Raw genomic sequence first — 21,130 nt, 5'->3', positions numbered from 1 at the left:
AGTTGAATTGGCTTGACATGCCAGTGTGAATACACCTAGGTGACGGCGTTGTAACGTGACTGCCATTGTGTATTATTCGTTACACTCTGGGACTTTCCTTTCGAAGTTGTTAACAACTGTGATGCTATATCTCATAAAAACATTTCGTGAAATAAGCCCATCAGGAATGATAAATTATTGCACATAGTAAAAGCATGATTCTATTTAACGCAAAATGAATTGCTTTGCCTGGTACGATTGCTACCAGCAATATCGATACCATCTCGTCGGCTATCATGTTTGTCAGTCTGGAGAAGTGGAGAGGCTTTGAGACTGTAACTCGTTGCAGATCCGCTGAATTGTTTGTGTTTTGACATGGTCGCAATTGCATGTGCAGTGGCATTAATAACGTTGCTAGAAGATTTGAAGACTGGTTAATGGAACATTTTTAATAGTTTTCGGGAAGGAAACACAAAACGCCAACCAAAATGTTCTTACTACCTCATCATGAAACTATTGCCACAACCGCTGTCTGCAAGTACATTTCGAAGTTGGAAAGTGAAGAGAATATTGTGTTTATGCGAGAATTACCTGGAGCAAATGTGATGCTGATAAATGTAGTCTATTTGGCACCCAGCAGTAAGCGTTATACGTATGTCTTACGTTCGGTGTACAAGAACGTCATTGACGGCGAATCTAATAACAACAATGAAAGTAATAATAATGATTGTTGCGAAGCCGAAGAGAACAGGCATTGTTATGCCCTAAATAGATAGTAATATTATCAAGAGATTAACCGCGAAGACTGGTTAGAACTGATGGATCAGTGATTCTGCATTAAAAGGTACAGACTTCGTGCAAGACACACAAAAACTATAATACTATTTTACCAACCAAAGCAATTGGTTTCTTTTGTAATACAGCCCTCCGTCTTGTCCCAGACAGTGTTCCGAGGATTGAACGAAGACAGCAGTAGTGAGAGAATGAACTGCGGCAGTCAAACAACAGAGGTGGTTTCATCTGAGGACATGGGACAAATGTATATATATGTCAGTCAAGGAAAGAACGTGCCAGATAGAAAGTTATGGTTGATTCTCAGTTAATATGGATTTCGTTAGTGTGTTTTTCGTAGGCTGACAGTAAGATTAGCTGTATACAGCAGAAATGTATACAAAATGTCATTACACATACAACTGCCGTTTGTATGCTGTTAGGATATGCATGTAGTGATAGTTTACCTTGAAGTTTGTATGCAATTGTGAACTGATGCCCATCCTTTAAATGAATCGTTTAGGAAATTTTGTTAAAAAGTTGCACCACCCGTATGCTTACTTCCCATGCCCTCGTAAGTGTTACTGTCAAGTAATAGGAAGCAAGAATGCCTTGACCTTGATTTTTATTAATAGGTGTTCTTTGCTGAGGATGGCTTATGTCAGAGTCCCAGACCCTTCAGAGAGTTCTTTTTGAGAGGCAATAGAGCAATGTGTCTAAATTTGGTTACATTTTTATGATGCACCTTGTAATGTAGGCTACTGTAAATTATAATTCCACAGAGGCAGTTGGGCAAAATATTTGATACAAGTGTCTTTAAAATTGTACCATACTTTTTACAGAGCAGTGACAGTTCTTGTACTGTATTATCTTGAAGTGTTCATTGGAATTTTTTTTCTATGATCTTAATGTACAGGGCTGCCTATTCAGATAGTTATGTAGATATTTTTGAGTTGTTATTCAGTTGGTTTGTTTCTAGTTGTTTTCCTCCTCCCTGATATACAATATTGCTTCCACCTGTCAAAATAGTATCTGTGTATGGAAGTTCTATTGAGGCTATGTATATGCTGTACAGACGCCATCTTTTAACAACTGAAAAAGCAATGCATTTCTTATTGTATATAGTTGTTCATTGACTCTTTTGTTTAGAACTGATATGCTATGTGATGTTGGGCATATGAAGAATTAAATGCTTTTGTGACTATAGAATCATATAATTAGTTACATGTAAAGTAAATTAATAATGAAGTATTTCTACATTGTCTTTCCAATTGGCTTAGGTTAAAGCACATGCTTATAGGCTGCACAAACTCTGTATGATTCATGTTGCGGCCGAAGTGGCCGTGCGGTTAAAGGCGCGGCAGTCTGGAACCGCAAGACCGCTACGGTCGCCGGTTCGAATCCTGCCTCGGGCATGGATGTTTGTGATGTCCTTAGGTTAGTTAGGTTTAACTAGTTCTAAGTTCTAGGGGACTAATGACCTCAGCAGTTGAGTCCCATAGTGCTAGGGGACTAATGACCTCAGCAGTTGAGTCCCATAGTGCTCAGAGCCAGCCATTCGTGTTGTTTGCTTTTACTGTAATTAACTCCCTTACATACCCACCTTTTTTATACATCTTAGTGGATTGCTGAGTAACTCATCCTTACCTTAATTAACAATATATACATATTTCTTAGTTCAGAAACTTTAAATCTATTGATGGCTTTGTTTACCAGTATGTGTGTTTCTTTTTGATAGAAGCTAGTTTCATTTGTGAAGAGGATGGGTTTTTGAGCTACATCTCCACTGAGCTGTGCAGCAGTTACAAATAATTCATTATATGGAAGAGAGTGGTAGTTGCAGATTGGTTTGTGCCGTTTTTTCTCTCCTTCCATGATCCTCCAATAAAAAGATGCTTGATGTGTCCAAGAGAATAACACATGTACTTCACATAGGTGAAGTGTATAATTTTTCAGATACTACTTATACCAGAAGTGTTCCAGGATTCTCATTAAGTAACACATTGCCAGTGAATACTTACAGGCATTTCCATTGTACTTACTACTTAATCTGGAGCACCTGTAATTTTACAAAACACTGTGAACAACTTTTCACTGTAAATTGTTCTTGTTTTGTAAACAAAGTTCATAGCCCTTTCATCTCAATGGAGAACAATTTTGGTCATTTGATGTTTCCAAAACACTTTTATTTTGCTTCCTTCATATACTGTTCAGTTTTGTTGCCTAGTTACATTTTCATTAGAGGCTGTGAAGTTTTGGTTGTCTTTTTGTAAATGATGTATATGGTTTTCTGCCTGGTCTTCCAGTAGGATATGAATTTTGCCTTTTCATTTTTTGTTATTTGCTATACACTGAACAGCAGTATTTCTTTTGTTACTGGTTAGTGCACTTTGCAGTTGACAAAAGCCACTGGATTAAAATGTTTTCTTCATCTTCAGGGAGTATAACAAGAGGACTGAAGTTAAGCAATCTGAAAATTTTGCTGCCTACCATGTAATACAATTTCACCTTTAACAGCCCAAGTCTGTGGCTGCCTTAGCTATTGGAATACCTTCCTGGGCAGCTTCTGTGACTATTGTCATTTATTCAGACTTGTAATTTCTATTGCCACCTATACCTGGAATGAGATGCTCCAGTTATTGACAACCAGTTGTTCCAGCGATTGGAATGAAAATCTACAGAAATAAAATTCCTGAATAGAAATTCATAATGTAATTAATTTTTGTCAGTGATTTGTTTTGTACTTCGTGTAGAATTGAGACCTTGGTGCCAGTCATTAACAGGGTTGTCAAAGACTGAAATACCCACCATTAAAATTGACAGCTCAGTTTGATCTTATTTTTAACATTTTGCTTTACATCCTACTGTATCATGGATCAGTCCAATATACTATTATTACTGACTGAATTTAACTTGTGAGTATTACATATGATGCATTAAATAGGAGCCTTGCCTCAACTTTTAGTCTTGTCGTCAGAACATCAACAATCACCTCACAATTCATTTTCACTCCATAAGATAGGCTACAATGTTATCATACAGTAAGTTCCATTGCCCATATCAAAGAGAATGGACTTCACTTTTCTTATTATGTAACAAAATTGAGAGACCATAAGTGTTAGACTGGAGCACTGTTCAAGAGTGGAACTTATGCTTTATTGATGTTTGTGTTAATGTCTGTATTACATTATCTGTTTTAGAAAATTAATACAAATGTTTTATTTCATTTATACTGCATGAATTTCATTTTACAAAATTTGAAGTATTTTCAACTATATTCCATCTGATCAGTACCTGATTAGTATTGCAACAATATTAATTCCAGGTAGTATCATCCACAAATGAGGTGGCCACTAGTGCAGACCTTTGTGATGCACCATATTTAATGAGTAGTACATATATTTTTTGTTATTGTCATAAAATTGCACAGCAGCCAATTACTTCCGTCCACTACAGTATAATCTGAGCCACCAACTGAGCATATTTATGACTAGTGCTAATAAAGTTTGTGCAGTAATGGTTTTAGAATTATGACACCAGAAGTTCAGGCATCTTAAGACAGATACCACTTATATCTCCAGAATTTAAAAACTGTATTTTCTATAAATTGGTTCTTCTTAAAATAATGTTGTACACAGGATAAGAGAGCCTGTTGAAATCTCAGTGGAATTTCTTTATTGTATTCTACAATTTGTAAGTGTCCAGGCAGTTTGGAAACAGATGTGTGTAATTTATTTCTTATTTTCCCCATTTCATTTATTGTGGTTTGAGCTTCACATGTAAGAAACTAAACCAGCATACAAAAGGACTCTCACTATTTTGAAACAAAGTGTCAGACAAGTAACGTCTGCATGCCCCTTTCATAACATTCAGTTTTTCCTTTTTAAATATGTTTCTGAAGGTGGTACTATCTTTCCACTGAAATGTGGGCAGCATCTTTCAGTACCTCAGATTTTTCTGTAAAGGTTCCTTCTTCATAGACATAGCTTCTTTTTTTTAGAGCTGGTTATGTGAGAAGGGTTTAATGAAGTCTTCAATGCTCTTTTGCCAGCTCAAACCAGACCGTGTACTGTGAATGTAACATAAACGTCTGGCTACTCTGCAGATCAGTACACCACCACGACTAAGATTTCTTATTCATGTTTCTTGGGTTCACCAATTCACAACCAAACTCCCACCGGAACCTACATTCATGTACATAATGCAGATGCAAAACTAATATTAAATAATGTCAGCATACCGGTGTCTCTTTGCATGCGCACACATCACCACATGCAACACTGCTTTTTTGGGTGAGCCTGCAGGTGCCTGTTCCTTTTCTGTCCATCAGTAATCTTCAGTTCTTGGTGATGAATGTCTGGCATATACAAGTTATTGTTTTCTTGTTCCTATTTTCTGTTGCACATGGAATGACAAGAGGATTTCATCCATATCTTTACATGCACTGCCACTGGTGCTCTGGTTTTTGTTTCACATTATCAATGGGTTGCAGCTATTACATACCCATTTAATAAAACTGTATTTCTTCCCATGATAACTGTGTTGCATATGTTGGCAGCCTTGTGAATTTTTGGCTGTCACACATTACCTCCTCCTTTGTTCCATAATATTTTTACTTATTATTTGTGTTAGTGGCATTTATGTTGAGAATAGAGAATATCAGTGTTCCATCTGAATTTTTTGCCTTTTGGACAGTTATTTTTGCTGAATATTTGGTTATTAGCAAATGAATTATTTGTATTACTTGTATTTATAAAATACTTGTTTGTGTATTACTTTGTTAATAGAAACATTATTCTTTACCTGATACACTGCCAGTTCTCAATCTAGTTCTACAAACTTTTCAGCTTCTTCAGTCAGTTATTGTATACTTACAGCTTGTATAAGAAGGAAGAATGGCATGCATGCACAACTTTAATTTAAGTTCACAAATATTGTAAGAATACTTTATGTATTCAGAACTGTCATGCCCACATTAATGGCACGTAACATCATCGCACATACAATATACGTGTCCAAAGTGATTTCATAACTGAGTAGCACAGCACAAGCGAATTGCTTTGTTGTGCCCACAGAACACACATTTGCGTACTACTAATGTTACCAACTGCACCCAGATCCTGACTGCCATTTGTATCTGTGTATGGTCATGTAAAATGAGATTCCAGCCATTAAGTCAGACATCTCTGATTAATCTATAGTTAATTTTTCATAGCTTAACTTAATTTTGTGTTGACCTCAAGGAATATATCAGCCTGAATAGTAAGTTATTCTATATTTATCACAAAAAACCTCACTTACTGTTAGTAGTATATCATAAGACTGTTTGTTCTGTCTCTCTAGTAGTAGAGTTTAATGTGTAAATTGTTTCTAAGTTTCATAGAAGGTTGTATTTTCTTAATAAATTTTTGAAAACTATTTATTTTTATTCACTTTCGTGTATTGTATTGTATGAGAGTGGTCAAACAGTGTTTTGAAGTGATGCAAGGCACTTAACTTTTCTCCAAAGTAATAACTGAAATGATGAAATTCCTGTTATATCTGAGCAAAACACACTGCAAATTCCTGTGATATCTGAACAAAACACACTGCAACATAGGTTCACCATTCACATGGAACAAAATGTTGGCAAAGAAGAATCGAGGTTATATTTGAGGGAGTTCTACTTATAGGAAGAAAATATGGAAATATAGCTTTGTGTTATAAGTTGCCATTGGTTCTTTTTAGCACAGTATTATGATGACCGCCATGGTGGACACAATTTAAGTGATCTGCAGTAGCATTAGCCTATGGAAAACCTCCAATAGTGGCTTCTCATAAATTCAGTAATGCTCTTCGCTGAGAGTGGTACAGGTAGTAGATGAAACGGGCAGTGAGCACCAGGACTCTGTCTTAACCACACACCCAATATCACCCACATCCAGCTGATGATCACTTTTGATGGAAATAGGGCGTGGAGGTAGTGTGTGGGTACCTATTGTAGGGTTGGCAAAAGAAGCTCCCCAAAGTTGCAGTGGGCTTCATAAATCAACTGATATCTCACCTACATGTCTTACGGCATGAATTTGTAATGCCCCACAAATTGTCCATATTTTCATATGTACAGTTGAATTTGAGTAAGTGAACAATAGCCAAGGTCCCCAATGTTCACCCCCATAAAATACCTGGAAGTTAGTCGTTTTTCCTACCGTGGGACCAACTGATCTTCCACGTCTATAAGAGAAGTGAAATTCATTTCTTTACTTGCCAATACCACCACCCTTTGCTCAGGGTATCGTACACATTTTTAAATATTATCACAAGATCATTTTGTGTGCCAAAAGATTCTCTAGAAGAGTGTGGTTGGTGTAATCAACATTACCTTGAAGAGTTGTGTAGAAAAAGGTTCTTAAATAGGCATAAGTGGGAAGAAAATTGTACTGGAGTTGGCTGTTTCAGCAAGGTATGGTCCACACTTGTTTCTCATTAGACAAGCATGTTAGTGACCGTATTTGAAGACTTTGTAGGGGTTGTCAAAAACATGCTTGTTTTCGGAGAAGATTGTGTTGACACATCCAAAGATATGTCAGGAAAAATGAGTGCTTTGATGAGGAAAAAGTTTTCTTTCTACAGAAGCTTTGAATGCTGTAGGAATACTCCAAAGGCCTTTTTTCCTTAATTTTTCAGAGGTGAAAGATGTGATCTTGAAAACAGTAAGCAAAATACTGAACACACAAATGAAGGATGCTAATACGTTACCTAAACTAAGTTATCACTGTACATATTTACTGTTTAGAAGTAATTATTGCACATTATAATTCATTATAGAATGCAAATACGTACCTTACCCAGTTTCCCTTCTTTTTGTTAAACTTGCTGAGTTGAGGGTCATATCTTCTAGGCCTGGAGTTTCCCCTTTGTCTATTGGAGAAGCCACTTCTAAACCTCTATAAGGAAGAAACAAGAACTTCACTTATACGGACATCTAAGAAAGAACGCAAAACAGAAAAGAACTTGTGTTAGAAACTAACTAATATTGATAGTGATCATATCTCTGGTTCTCTTAGCGGTAGCATTTTGAAGTCTGTTTGGAGAATAAGAAAGTTAGTACATTATCGAAAGAACTTTATTTACTTCTTTCACAGTATTTATCAGTCTGGAGCATTACATGATCTCACAGTGTTGCTGCTGCTGCTTATGCTGGTTTCAGTCTGAAGACTGGTATAATGCAGTTCTCTACACTGCTCTAACCTGTGCAAGCCTCTTTATCTCCTAATAATTACTGCAAGCGACATCCTTTTGAACCTGCTTACTGTTTTCATCTCTTGGTCTCCTCTTACAATTTTCACCCCCACACTTCCCTCCAGTACTAAATTGGTGATCCCTTGATGTTTCAGAATGTGTCCCATCAACTGATTCCTTCATTAAGTCAGAAAGCAGAACTGTTACTTTTTTCAGTATACTCCATGAGCACACCGATTAGTGAACATACTTACAATGTTTCAGCATCTTGCGATGTTCACAGCCCGCACTGCAGCACACGAAACACCGTCAGCATAGTTTTTTATTTCGTCACCGCATAATCATTAACACATTTAATATACTCTGGCAGTTTCTTTGATACATGTGTAACCATATATGGGTGATAGGAGATGAGTTACTACTGATGGAAGTAAAGTTATGAGGTCAGTTAGTGAGTCATGCTCAGCTCAGTCAATTAGAGCACTTGCCCGCTAAAGTCACAGGTCTCGAGTTTGAGTGTTGGTGCAGCACACAGTTTTAATCTGCCAGGAATGCTTTTTGGCCCTTGTATTATATTTGTGCTTTGGACAGACATCTTTTACTTAGGAAAGAATGATATTGGTAACAGCAAATGACATTAATGAAAATATGAATTGTGGAACACTTGTCAAAATACGAAGTTTGCAGGAGAATACTCTCAAGGATGTGTTCTAAAACTAAAACCTGATCTGAAGTGTATTTTGGAGTTCTTCCAGTGTAATGAGTATTTGAGGCTTGCAGCTAAATGATAACGTTCTGTTCTGATATTTCGGTTTGACAACTACATCCTGTTCGAGTGGTATCTGAAGTAAGTGATCATTCGACACAAAAATTAGTCTATTTTGCCTATTTTCATTCACTTATGTCGTATGGTATTATATTTTGGGGTAACTTTCCATTCTAAAAGGATATTTTTGGCAATAAGTGGTGTAAGTTTGCGAATCTCTTGTCGACCCCTGTTCAATGTCAGCTTATTCCAAGAATAAGCAGCTTTCACTTAGTTATTACACGGCAGAAATCATACCTGTATTTGGATCGGACTTCCTTAACTCTTGTGCAGAAAGGTATGCAGTATACTGCTGCATTCATTTGCAATAAGCTACCACAAGAATTCAAAAATCTTAACAGTAATCTATGTGCTTTCAAATCAAAACTGAAGAATTTCCTCATGGGTTACTCCTTCTGTGAAAAATTAAGCTGATTCGTATGTTGTATTGTTGAAATCCGATATATTTTGTTTATACGATAAATCTCACAAATCTAAGGGCTGTCAATTTGACTAAATACCTAGGAATTGCAATTACGACAACTTAAATTGGAAAGACCACATAGATAATATTGTGAGGAAGGCAAAACAAAGACTGTGCTTTGTTGGTAGAACACTTAGAAGATGCGACAAACCCACTAAAGAGTCAGTCTACATTACACTTGTCCGTCTTCTGCTTGAATATTGCTGCGCGGTATGGGATCCTTACCAGGTAGGATTGGCAGAGGACATCGAAAAAGTGCAAAGAAGGGCAGCTTGTTTTGTGTTATCGCGTGATAGGGGTGAAAGTGTACGGAACTTGACATGTAAATAAATAAATAAACTAGGCAGTCATCCTCTCCTGAATTTTACGACAGAAGGTACTACTGCAAGGCCCTGCATTTATACAAAATGTTGGTACATGTACATAGGTCTTAGCTGCTTGACTGCCCTATATGAAATTGTCTTCCACGTTGGTCCACACAGATTCATTTGTACCACTGTTTTTGACTGCACACCTTCTGCTGAATGATGATTCACAGAGTTAAAATTTGGCAGTCAATAAAATTGTAAATAAATGTGGCATTACACATATGACTATGTCTTTGTGAACAACTCAATGAAATGATAGGTTCCCACATCTTATTCAGCTGAATGCTGCTGTTCCATTTAACAACATCTTTTGTCAAACATGTTTTCACAATTCTTTAATAATCAATTCCCAAAAGGATTTCACCTTAACCAAAGATTTCATGCCAGAATATACAATGGAATGTTCCATTCAGGTACAGTGCTCAGTTATGGCTGAGTTGCAAAAAGGGATTGTGGCAATTAGATTACATGCCCACTTTCATATAATTCTCCCCTTCCCCATACTGACTTCCGTGAATTAGATGGGAATTGTACTTGCAACACATCCTTCAGTCCAACAATCCTCATGACCTTAATCTACACTACCCTCTTTCCTACACCTACAATTGTGCCTGTTCCCATGTTTCACATTTCCCTCTCTCTCTCTCTTCCTCTGTTCCACTGTCATATTCTTTTTGTTGATAGGCAAAATGCTGATATTTGAAATTTCATTCCGTATCAGACAGGAAGTTGGCTGTGACAACTGCCACTAAGAACATGAGACATCGTTTGCTGTTTTGTTGAGACAGTAATATTTTTGTACCTATGACATTCTTATTGGGTAATGTGAGAATATCTGTATTCTCACAGTATATATGAATTAGGTATTCTCCAACCTTAAGGTTCATCTACATCATACTTCGCGAGCCACTTAATGGTGGTACTTTCGGTACCACTCTCTGACCCCTGCAACCCTGTTCCACTTGCAAATAGTATGTGGGAAGAATGATTGTCGGTAACTCTCTGTATTGGCTCTAATTTGTCGAATTTTCTCCTCATGGTCAATATGTGAGATGTATATGGGAGGAAGTAATCTGTTGTCCAACTCCTTCTGAAAAGTGCTGTACTGAAATTTCAATAGTAAATCTCTCTGTGATGCACAATGCCTCTCTTGTAACGTCTACCAGTGGAGTTTATTTAGCATCTCTGTAATGTTTCCCTGTAGTACTCCGGATATTACCTTTACATCTGTCAATTTTGTTCTGTTAAGAGTGACGTGTTAAGTTCTATCTGCAAGAAAGTGTTGAATCCAATTGCGGGTCTGCTCCGATACTCCGGAAGCTCGTATTTTTTTCATTAAGCGACAATGTGGGACGGTGTCAAATGCCTTACTCAAATCAAGGAACACAGCATCAACCTGAACGCCATTGTCCACTGTGCTGTGGATCTCATGGAGGAACAGAGTGATCTGAGCTTCACAGGATATCTGTTTGTGAAATCCATGTTGATTTTTATAGAGGAGATGCTCATTTTCCAAAAACGTCATAATTCTTGAGCATAAAACATGTTCCATAATTCTGCAACAGATTGATGTCAACAAAATAGGTCTATAATTGTGTGGATCTATCTTATGGCCTTTCTTCAAAATGGGAATGACCTGCACTTTTTTCCAGTTGTTAGGTACCTTTTGTTGCTCAAGCAATCTATGATAAATTACTGCTAGAAGGGGAGCAAGTTCTTTCGCATAATCTTTATAGGTATCTCATCTGGTCCTGACGCCTTTCCAATACTAAACAATCACAGCTGCTTTTCAATTCCACGATCGATGATCTCAATATGTGCTATTTCGATGTTCATATGATGATTGAAAGGAGGGACAGTGTTACAATCTTCCACGGTGGAATAACGTCGGAAGACCAAATTCAGTATTTCAGCCTTCTCTCTGTTATCTTCCATTTCAGTGCCGGTGTGGTCTCTGAGAGAATGAACAAATGATTTTGACCCACTTACTGATTTTCCATACAATCAAAATCTCTTAGCGTTTTTACTCAGGTTGGTTCACGATGTCTTACTTTCAAAATCATTGAACGGTTCTCTCATTGCTCTCCTTACACTCATTTTCGCTTCATTCAGCTTTTGTTTGTCGGCTATGTTTTTACTTGTCTTGAATCTCTTTTCTTCAGTTTAAATTCTTGTCAATATGGACACCTAAAATTTTTGAGCTTTCCAGCTTAGTTGTTATTTCCTCACCATGTGTTAACACTTATTATTAGTGTACTACCTGTAGATGTGCAGAACTTTTTTTAAATTAAGAGTGAGACCATGTACAGAAAACCACTCAATAATAGTTTTAAGAATTCTATTTTCTGTTGCTTTGTGTATGTTTACATGGATTAGAATACTAGTAGCATCCGCAAAAAGAACTAATTCTGCTTTCTGTATATACGTACAAAGAAAGTAGTTGGTGACTCAAGACGGTATACTAAACAGTATTACATCAAATATATGTCATTTGCAGACTGATAACCGAATATATCATTGTGGAAAGGTACCTGAGTCACTTGAAGCAAATTTTGAGGCACAACAAAAAACTGTCCAGCACAATAACTGAGGAGCATACAGTCACAAAAAAATAGTAGTAAATTTTCTGGTTAAATGAAATAGATATTGTGTAGGTAAGTGCTCCATAATTAAGTAAGTGAAAGGTTATGTATGGTTGGCTGTACCATCAGTTCCATAAAACCTCAGTTTATCTAGGTGAACATTCTGATTCACATGGCAAATGCCTTAGATAGTCAGAAAAAAAATCAACACATAGTATTTTGTTAATTAATGCTTGTAAAATTTGTTGTGGGAACATTAAATGGCATTCTCAGTTGAGCAACTATTCTGAAATTCTAACTTTAATTTACTGAGGATATTATTATTTCTCAGGTGGGAGACTATTCTAGAATAAATCACTTTCTCAAAATTTTTGGAAGATGATGTCAGTAGTGAAATGGTTTGATAGTTATTGGCATCTCTCCTACCACCTTCCATATAGAATGGAATACTTTAATGTCTACGGAAAAATGGCTTGAGTTAGTGATTAATTACATATTTCAGAAGAGACAGTACTTTTTAATGTGAGAACAAGTCTTTAGCATTCAGTTGGAAACACCATCATATCTAGATGAGCTTCTACTTTTAAGCAAATGTGTAATTTTTGAATGAGAGGTGGGCAAGATAACTGAATTTTATATGAGTCTCTTTTTCAACATGCTGCTTTGATATTTCTGTTAAACTGTTTGCCCCTACATTTTCTACTGCATTTAAGAAATAATTATCAGATGTACCTGCTATCTGTGACCAATCATTTATAGCCCTTTCGTTTAAATGAATAATTATGTTATCCTTTTGTCCTGTTTCTTTGCACTGCATTCATTATAGACAAACCTGTTCTCAGAATTACTTATTTCTGAAATAATGTGCATGTTGTTTGATTTTTTATAACTTTTCTTAGTAATTTTGAGTAGTTTTTGTTGTGTGCAGTTACTGCAAGATCTCTACTTGTTCTTGCCAACAGAGAACATTTCTCTTCTTCCTTCATGAAATACGTAAATCGCGCTAGTGATACATAATGTTTGACGCAACTGTTTAATGTCCTTTCCGATAAGTGTGCAGAAAGTTGTTTGCAAATAATGATAACACTTTATCATGGAACAGGTTTAAATTCTATTTTAGCATTTGGTTTTTTATAAATTTTATCCCAAGTCATCTCTTGTAAACTATTCCTTAAAACATTTGTCCTGGAATCATTAAGTATTCTGATTTCCACTGAGGAGTATCTACAGGTTGGTCCATTGGTCGTGACCAGGGCAAATATCTCACGAAATAAGCGTCAAACGAAAAAACTACAAAGAACGAAACTTGTCTAGCTTGAAGGGGGACAGCAGATGGCACTATGGTTGGCCTGCAAGATGTCGCTGCCATAGGTCAAACGGATATCAACAGCTACATATTCGTGTAGCACGTAAAGAAATATGAATGTTTTAGTTGGACCACTTTTTTCACTTTGTGATAGATGGCGCTGTAATAGTCACAAACATATGGCTCACAGTTTTAGACGAATAGTTGGTAACAGGTAGGTTTTCTAAATTAAAATGCAGAACGTAGGTACGTTTGAGCATTTTATTTTGGTTGTTCCAATGTGATACATGTACTATTGTGAACTTATCATTTCTGAGAATGCATGCTGTTACAGCTTGATTACCTGTAAATACCACATTAATGCAATAAATGCTCAAAATGATGTCCGTCAACCTCAATGCATTTGACGGACATCATTTTGAGCATTTATTGTATTAATGTGGTAACCCCAATGCATTTACACCGAGCGAGGTGGCGCAGTGGTTAGCACACTGGACTCACATTCGGGAGGACGACGGTTCAATCCCGTCTCCGGCCATCCTGATTTAGGTTTTCCATGATTTCCCTAAATCGCTTCAGGCAAATGCCGGGATGGTTCCTTTGAAAGGCCACGGCCGATTTCCTTCCCCATCCTTCCCTCACCCGAGCTTGCGCTCCGTCTCTAATGACCTCGTTGTCGACGGGACGTTAAACACTAATCTCCTCCTCCTCCTCCAATGCATTTGGCAATACGTGTAACAACATTCATCTCAACAGCGAGTAGTTCGCCTTCCGTAATGTTCACACATGGATTGACAATGCGCTGACACATGTTGTCAGGCATTGTTGGTGGATCACGATAGCAAATATCCTTCAACTTTCCCCACAGAAAGAAATCCGGGGACATCGGATCTGATGTCCCTGGATTTCTTTCTGTGGGGAAAGTTAAAGGATACGTGTGGGCCATGGTATGGTGCTTCGACGATCAATCCCCCTGTCATGAAATATACTATTCAGTACCGCTTCAACCGCACGCGAGCTATGAGCTGGACATCCATCATGTTGGAAGTACATCGCCATTCTGTCATACAGTGAAACATCTTGTAGCAACATCGGTAGAACATTACGTAGGAAATCAGCTTAAATTGCACTATTTAGATTGCCATCGATAAAATGGGGACCAATTATCCTTCCTCCCATAATGCCGCACCCTACATTAACCTGCCAGGGTCGCTGATGTTCCACTTGTTGCAGCCATGGTGGATTTTCCGTTGCCCAATAGTGCGTATTATGCCGGTTTATGTTACTGCTGTTGTGCAAAAAATCTGTCATCGTCCCATAATTTCTCTTGTGCCCAGTGGTAGAACTGTACACAACGTTCAAAGTCATCGCCATACAATTCCTGGTGCATATAAATATGGTACGGGTGCAATTGATGTTGACGTAGCATTCTCAACACCAACATTTTCGAGATTCCCAATTCTCGCGCAGTTTGTCTGCTACTGATGTGCGAATTAGCCGCGACAGCAGCTAAAACACCTACTTAGGCATCATCATTTGTTGCAGGTCGTGGTTGATGTTTCATATGTGGCTGAACACTTCCTGTTTCCTTAAATAACGTAACTATCCAGCGAACAGTCTAGACTCTAGACTCTTGGATGATGTTGTCCAGTATACCGAGCAGCATACATAGCACACGCCCGTTGGGCATTTTCATCACAATAGCCATACATCAACACGATATCGACCTTTTCTACAATTGGTAAACGGTCCATTTTAACATGGGTAATGTTTCATGAAGCAAATACCATCCGCACTGGCGGAATGTTACATGATACCACCCATCACAAAGTGAAAAAGGTGGTCCAAGTAAAACATTCCTATTTATTTATGTATTACACGAATATGTAATTAAAAATGGGGTTTCCTATTTAAAAAAAAAACACAGTTGATATCCGTTTGACCTATGGCAGCGCCATCTAGCGGGCCAACCGTAGCGCCATCTGGTTTCCCCCTTCAAGCTAGACGAGTTTCGTTCTTTGTAGTTTTTGTGTTTGATGCTTTTTTGTGAGATATTTGGCCCGGTCACTATCAATGGACCATTCTGTATTATGTAAGGCATTACCTCTGATTTATCCTAACTGATCATCATGATCAGAGAGGGCATTTGCTATTGGGTACACTATTATTTTCTTGCTTTGAGTTTCATCAAAGGAAACATTATCAGCTAGAGTCCTAACGCCTTTATCCACTCTTGTCAGAAATTTAATTACTGAGATCAAATTATCGGATCCAAATAAGGTTTCCAGATCATTTCTCCTATCAGAATTCATTAGAAAATGTACATTGAAACCGTCACAGATTATTAACTGTTTGCTATTGCCTGACAGATAGTATAGTATTATAATGTAACTTGACTGACAGAAAATCTACTCACCAAGCAGCTGCTGAAGAAAACACACATATAAAGGTTAAGAAATTTGCAAGCTTTTGGAGCCAGTGACTCCATCTCCAGGCAGAAGGAAAATGAAGAGTAACAAAGAAAAGTACTGGTGAGGTTTAGGAACTGGGAAGAGTTCAGAAAAGTCATTCAGAACCACAGGTCGGGGAAGACATACTGGATGGGACAAGAAAGAAAGACTGATTGCTGTTGACTGCACTGGATGAGATTTGAAAACAAGACAGAGATTACTGACAAAACATCTTGCAAGAGTTGATAAAAGCAGAAAGCTAAGTGCATTGTATGTGATAGGCGGGAGGGGCGGGGGGGTTCAGGGAAAAATAGACTGGTCAGAAAGTAAAAGATATAGAAAACTGAAAGAGTGTGAAGACAGGAATAGTTACTGAGAAGAAATGTCGAGACTGAAGAAATTAATATGAAATAAGGCTAGGTGGATGGCGGGAACCAAGGACAGTTCCCATCTGCAGAGTTCTGAGAATCTAGTGTCTGAGCGAAAAATACAGATGGCATGTATGGTGAAACAGACATGGAAGTAATGGCTGTCAGATTGTAGAACATGCTCTGCAACAGGGTATTGTGTGTTGCCAGTGTACACCTTCTGTCTATATCCATTCATGCTGACTGATAACTTGTAGTCATGCTATTGTGAAAGGCTGAACAGTGTTTACGTAATAACTGGCACATGGCATAGCATTTCACAAGTGGTTCTCCTTTTGATAGTGTATTTTCTGCCAATTACAGGTCTGGTGTAGGCGTTGGAAGGAGGGTGCACAGGGCATGACTTACAGTGGGGACAGTCACAGGGGTAGGAGCCATAGTGTCGTGAAATGGGTGCAGAGGAAGCATAGGTTCTTACCGGGATACTGGGGACAGGGGAAAGGGGAAATGAAAAACTATCCTGGGCAAAATGTCTGGCAGAATGGACGTCATTTCAGGATTGATGTTAGGATAATAATGCTCAGAAATGAGCTCCATTCTGTCAGAAATTTTTCACAGCAACCTAGAACAGCTTTTTGTTCCCCCCCTCCCCTTCTCGTCCAGTCACTGCAATACCTTTGATCCTATGCTGCTTCTGCAACCATTTTCCTACACTTTGGCTGCTACCTCTGTCCTGTGCACCCTCCTACCACCATCTATACCAAACCTGTAAGTGGCAAAACATACACTATCAAAGGGAGAGCCACTTATGAAATGACACATGTAGTGTACCAACTGTTACGTAAACACTGTTCAGCTTTTTACAGCGGTATGACAAGCACTGAGTTATCAGTCAGTCAGGTTGAATGGACAGTAGCTAGAATGTGTACTCTGGCAACACACAAAATCCTGTTGCAGAGCATGTTATACAACAAGACAGTCATGACTTCGGTGCCTTTTTCACTGCATGTACCATCTGGATTCTTCCCCCAGACCATCGATTCTCAGCACTCTGCAGGTGGGAACTGGCATAACAACATGTCCGTGGTTCTGCCACCCACCTCACCTTAATTTATGTTAATTTCTTCAGTCTCAGCATTTCTCCTCAGTAACTATTCCTTTCTTCATTTTCTTTGTCCTTCTTCGTTTCTTTTCAGCCCACTTCCAGAAAACGGAGTCACTGGCTCTGAAAGCTTGCATATTTCCTTAACCTTTGCATGTGTGTGTTCTCCTGCCATCGGCTTGGTGAGAAGATTTTCTGTCTACCCAGATCAAATAGAGCATGGTAAGGAATCCACATGCTCCATAAACACTTCAGAATTTCCTAGTTGGTATCTATATAAGTTACAGTTAAAATTGTAGTATTTTACAGTACTAATTCACAAGCACACACTTCTGTGTGCTGTTTACTACAGATTCTATATTTCTGTCTTCTGTAGTTATATGGTGCTCAGATAGACAAAGGATGTCTATTTCTTCAGAGCTCTCTAAATTTTCCAAACTTGTCAGTTTGACATATCTATAAATATTGGAATAGGTGAAAGTAACTAATAATACTGGCAAAAATCATGGAATTGAAAATTTAAGGTGTTTGTTATATCTAAAAGTAGAGAACTTGACTGGTGATATATTTTGCCGGGTGTGACTTCGTGATAAATTAAATATTAAGTGATATTTAGGACTCTGATTACAGCATAAGGATTTACTTTTCTAACTCGTTAGTTTAAAAAAAAATCCTTGTCTGGAGCAACTGTTTTGTTTAGTTTGAAATAATTGTTTCTTCAGTAAAAAATAAGTTTTGTAAGTAAATTTTTGTAATAGGTGAATGTAAAGTGCTGTGCATTTATGACTGATCATGAAAACTAAAAAAAGTAAAATATGAAATTTGTTGCAGACACGTGTATTTCATGTTGAAAGCAACATAATGGTTAAAAGGATTAAAGTCATCATATGACGTAGCATAATCAAAATGGTCCTTCACCACTGATAGATAAAATGCTAGTTGTATGTGTGTAATCCAGCTCAGAGTACTGACAAGAATCTTAATCATTAATGGTTGTATTTCAACAGTAAATCATCCCTAACTGACAGATCTTGGGTCTGTATAAACCTCAACCACCAGAATTTAAACAGATTTTACTAACCTCATGCAATACACATCACTGTACCTTAGTATTCTTGTTCACAGAAGCTAAAATTTCATTGCCACCATACATGTAATTAACAGTTTTAGAAATATTCCTTAATAAATACACCAAGAGATTTAGTTAAAAATCGCTTCTATATATAGACATTTAGTAAATGATGATTGTATCCATAAATGAAAAACATTTGTTGCAGGACTTGGAAGCCTCTTTCCCTTCTTGCCACTGCATATGGAAGCAGTTGGACTGACATTATTTGAATCACGAGTTGTATCAGTGGTGTCTGCTCTTGTGGCTCTCCTAGGCCCACTACTTGCCTGTCCACTCGCTGATAGATTGGGTGGACCTCGAGGGCAGACTATACGAGTTCTCCTGGCTGCCACTGCATTACTGGGGGCAATTTTTTATGCTCTTCTGAATACTATACCTACTGTAAGACATCTGGATGCCCGACCCCCTGTAGTGCAGTTTGTATGTGACCCAGATGGTGCCGCTGTCATGTATGAACAATGTGGAGATTCATGCCCACAGCTGGATCCTGACCAGGTATAACAATTTTGTTTTGTATGTATCTGTAAATGCTACAAATTGGTGCTTCCAGTAATAGAGTCAATGGTGAAATATCTGGGATACTAGAATCAGTAGGAAACTCTGGTGTCGTAAAAATGTGAAATAAATTACTGCCAATGAATGAGGATATAATTCTGGTAGACTACAGCAAAATGTAAGAGTTCTGAGGATTAGAGACAGCAGGGTTTTTTTTTTAATAGTCAGCTTTTTCCATCAAAATAAGACAGGTTTATTAATTGCAGTTGTGGGCCAAACAAATGACATAGCATTTTAAAGTAGTTGTGCTATGCTTTGACTAGTAAAAACTGTGAAAATGCTACTTTTGGCTATCTAGTTGCATGTAGATGAACCCTATTCTTTGTGATAATATTCTTCTTAATAAGAAAATAATACTACTACAGCAAAGCAGATACTACAGAAAGACACACATCTATAAATATGAAAATTAATGGTTATGTATTGTACTGCTTTAGAAAGTAATGAGTACTTGTGCAGGATAATGCTATTGTCGCTGGTCTCTGATCCAGTTGAGTCCACAATAATTACTAGTATATATTTCATTAATAGTATCTCTTTCTCTGTTTAAATTGCCTTTTGCTTATTTAATTAATTACACTGATACTGAGCTTAGATTCCCATATTAAATCACCCATTCCACCTTTAGACAGACAGACAGGTAGGTATGTAGATAAACAGATAGGCAGAGAGGGAGAGAGAGAGAGAGATACCTTTTGTTCCTTAGATTAATAGTGAGGAGATCTTTGAGGCTGTAGAAAATGCCATAAAAACAAAACTACATAACAAAGGATAGTTAAATAAATAAAGTGCCAATTGTTTTTCTTACAGCTGTTAGTATATCAAAAAATGTTGTTTTATGTGATTCAGATTTAATGTTTCTTTGTGCATGTGTGCAAAGTTTCAAACAAATCCAACAGATAGCAAAGCCATAGTGAACCATCAAAATAATGTCTTCACAAGAAACACATTTCAGGCAATGTACTGCAATTGAATTCCTGGTTGTGAAAGAAAAAATTGTGGTGAACATCCATAAATGAATGGTTATGCAGGATAATGCAATAATAGAAATGATGCAGTTGATGAAAGTGCTGTTGGGCAATGGGTAAAGAGAATTTAAGTGTCACGAAGTGCACTTAGCCCCGTGATCAGCCTCATTTGGATCGCCCTATCACAGCCACTGCTCCCAAAATGGTAAATCACATGGATGTCATTATTTGTATAGAGCTGCACATCAGAACTCAACAATTGACTCCTCAGCTGTTGGCGAGAATTAGAAATGTGTGTGTAGTGATTGAGACTCTTGTGTTTCTCAGACATATAAAGGTGTACTCAATATGGGCTGCACAAATGCACACAACAGATGGGCTGCACAAATATTCACAACAGACCACGAGATTCAAAGAAAAAGCATTTCATCTTAACTGTTGAAGCACTTTGAGGCCAATGGAGAGGTCTTTGTGTCATGGATCATTATAGCTAGTTAAACCTGAGTGCATCACTTTGAGTCACAAACAAAAAGACAGGCACTGTAGTGACACCACCCACAATCACCAAAAGTGAATAAATTCAGGGCAGCTTCCTCTGCTGCAAAGTCATGATGACAGTCTTTTGGGATAGTGGTGCTATCATTCTCGTGGATGTGTTGGCAAAAGGATGAACCATTAATTCAGAGACATCTGTGAAGCTGTGAACAAACTCAAGAACCATTTATGATGTGGCGGCCGGAGTGGCTGTGCGGCTCTAGGCGCTACAGTCTGGAACCGAGCGACCGCTGTGGTTGCAGGTTCGAATCCTGCCTCGGGCATGGATGTGTGTGATGTCCTTAGGTTAGTTAGGTTTAATTAGTTCTTAGTTCTAGGCGACTGATGACCTCAGAAGTTAAGTCGCATAGTGCTCAGAGCCATTTGAACCATTTATGATGTGTTTGGTCTGACAAGAATCCCAAAGAAATCTTCCATCGGCATGATAGTACACATCCACACACAAATCTCAGTGCTCAGGGTCACATCACCAAATTGGGTTCGA

General features: G+C 37.8%; 1 protein-coding gene across 1 annotated transcript in view; it reads left to right on the top strand.

The window, feature by feature from the left end:
* Nucleotides 1-21,130, top strand: part of LOC124607477 — a 290,949-nt gene that overhangs the window by 209,257 nt on the left and 60,562 nt on the right. The window contains exon 4 of the mRNA XM_047139833.1: nucleotides 18,714-19,063. Coding sequence (XP_046995789.1) covers nucleotides 18,714-19,063 — 350 coding nt within the window. The remainder of the gene's footprint in view (nucleotides 1-18,713; nucleotides 19,064-21,130) is intronic.

The sequence above is a fragment of the Schistocerca americana genome, chromosome 3 (assembly GCF_021461395.2).
Source record: "Schistocerca americana isolate TAMUIC-IGC-003095 chromosome 3, iqSchAmer2.1, whole genome shotgun sequence".
Classification (NCBI taxonomy): domain Eukaryota; kingdom Metazoa; phylum Arthropoda; class Insecta; order Orthoptera; family Acrididae; genus Schistocerca; species Schistocerca americana.
This window is presented reverse-complemented; position numbering and strand designations above follow the sequence as displayed.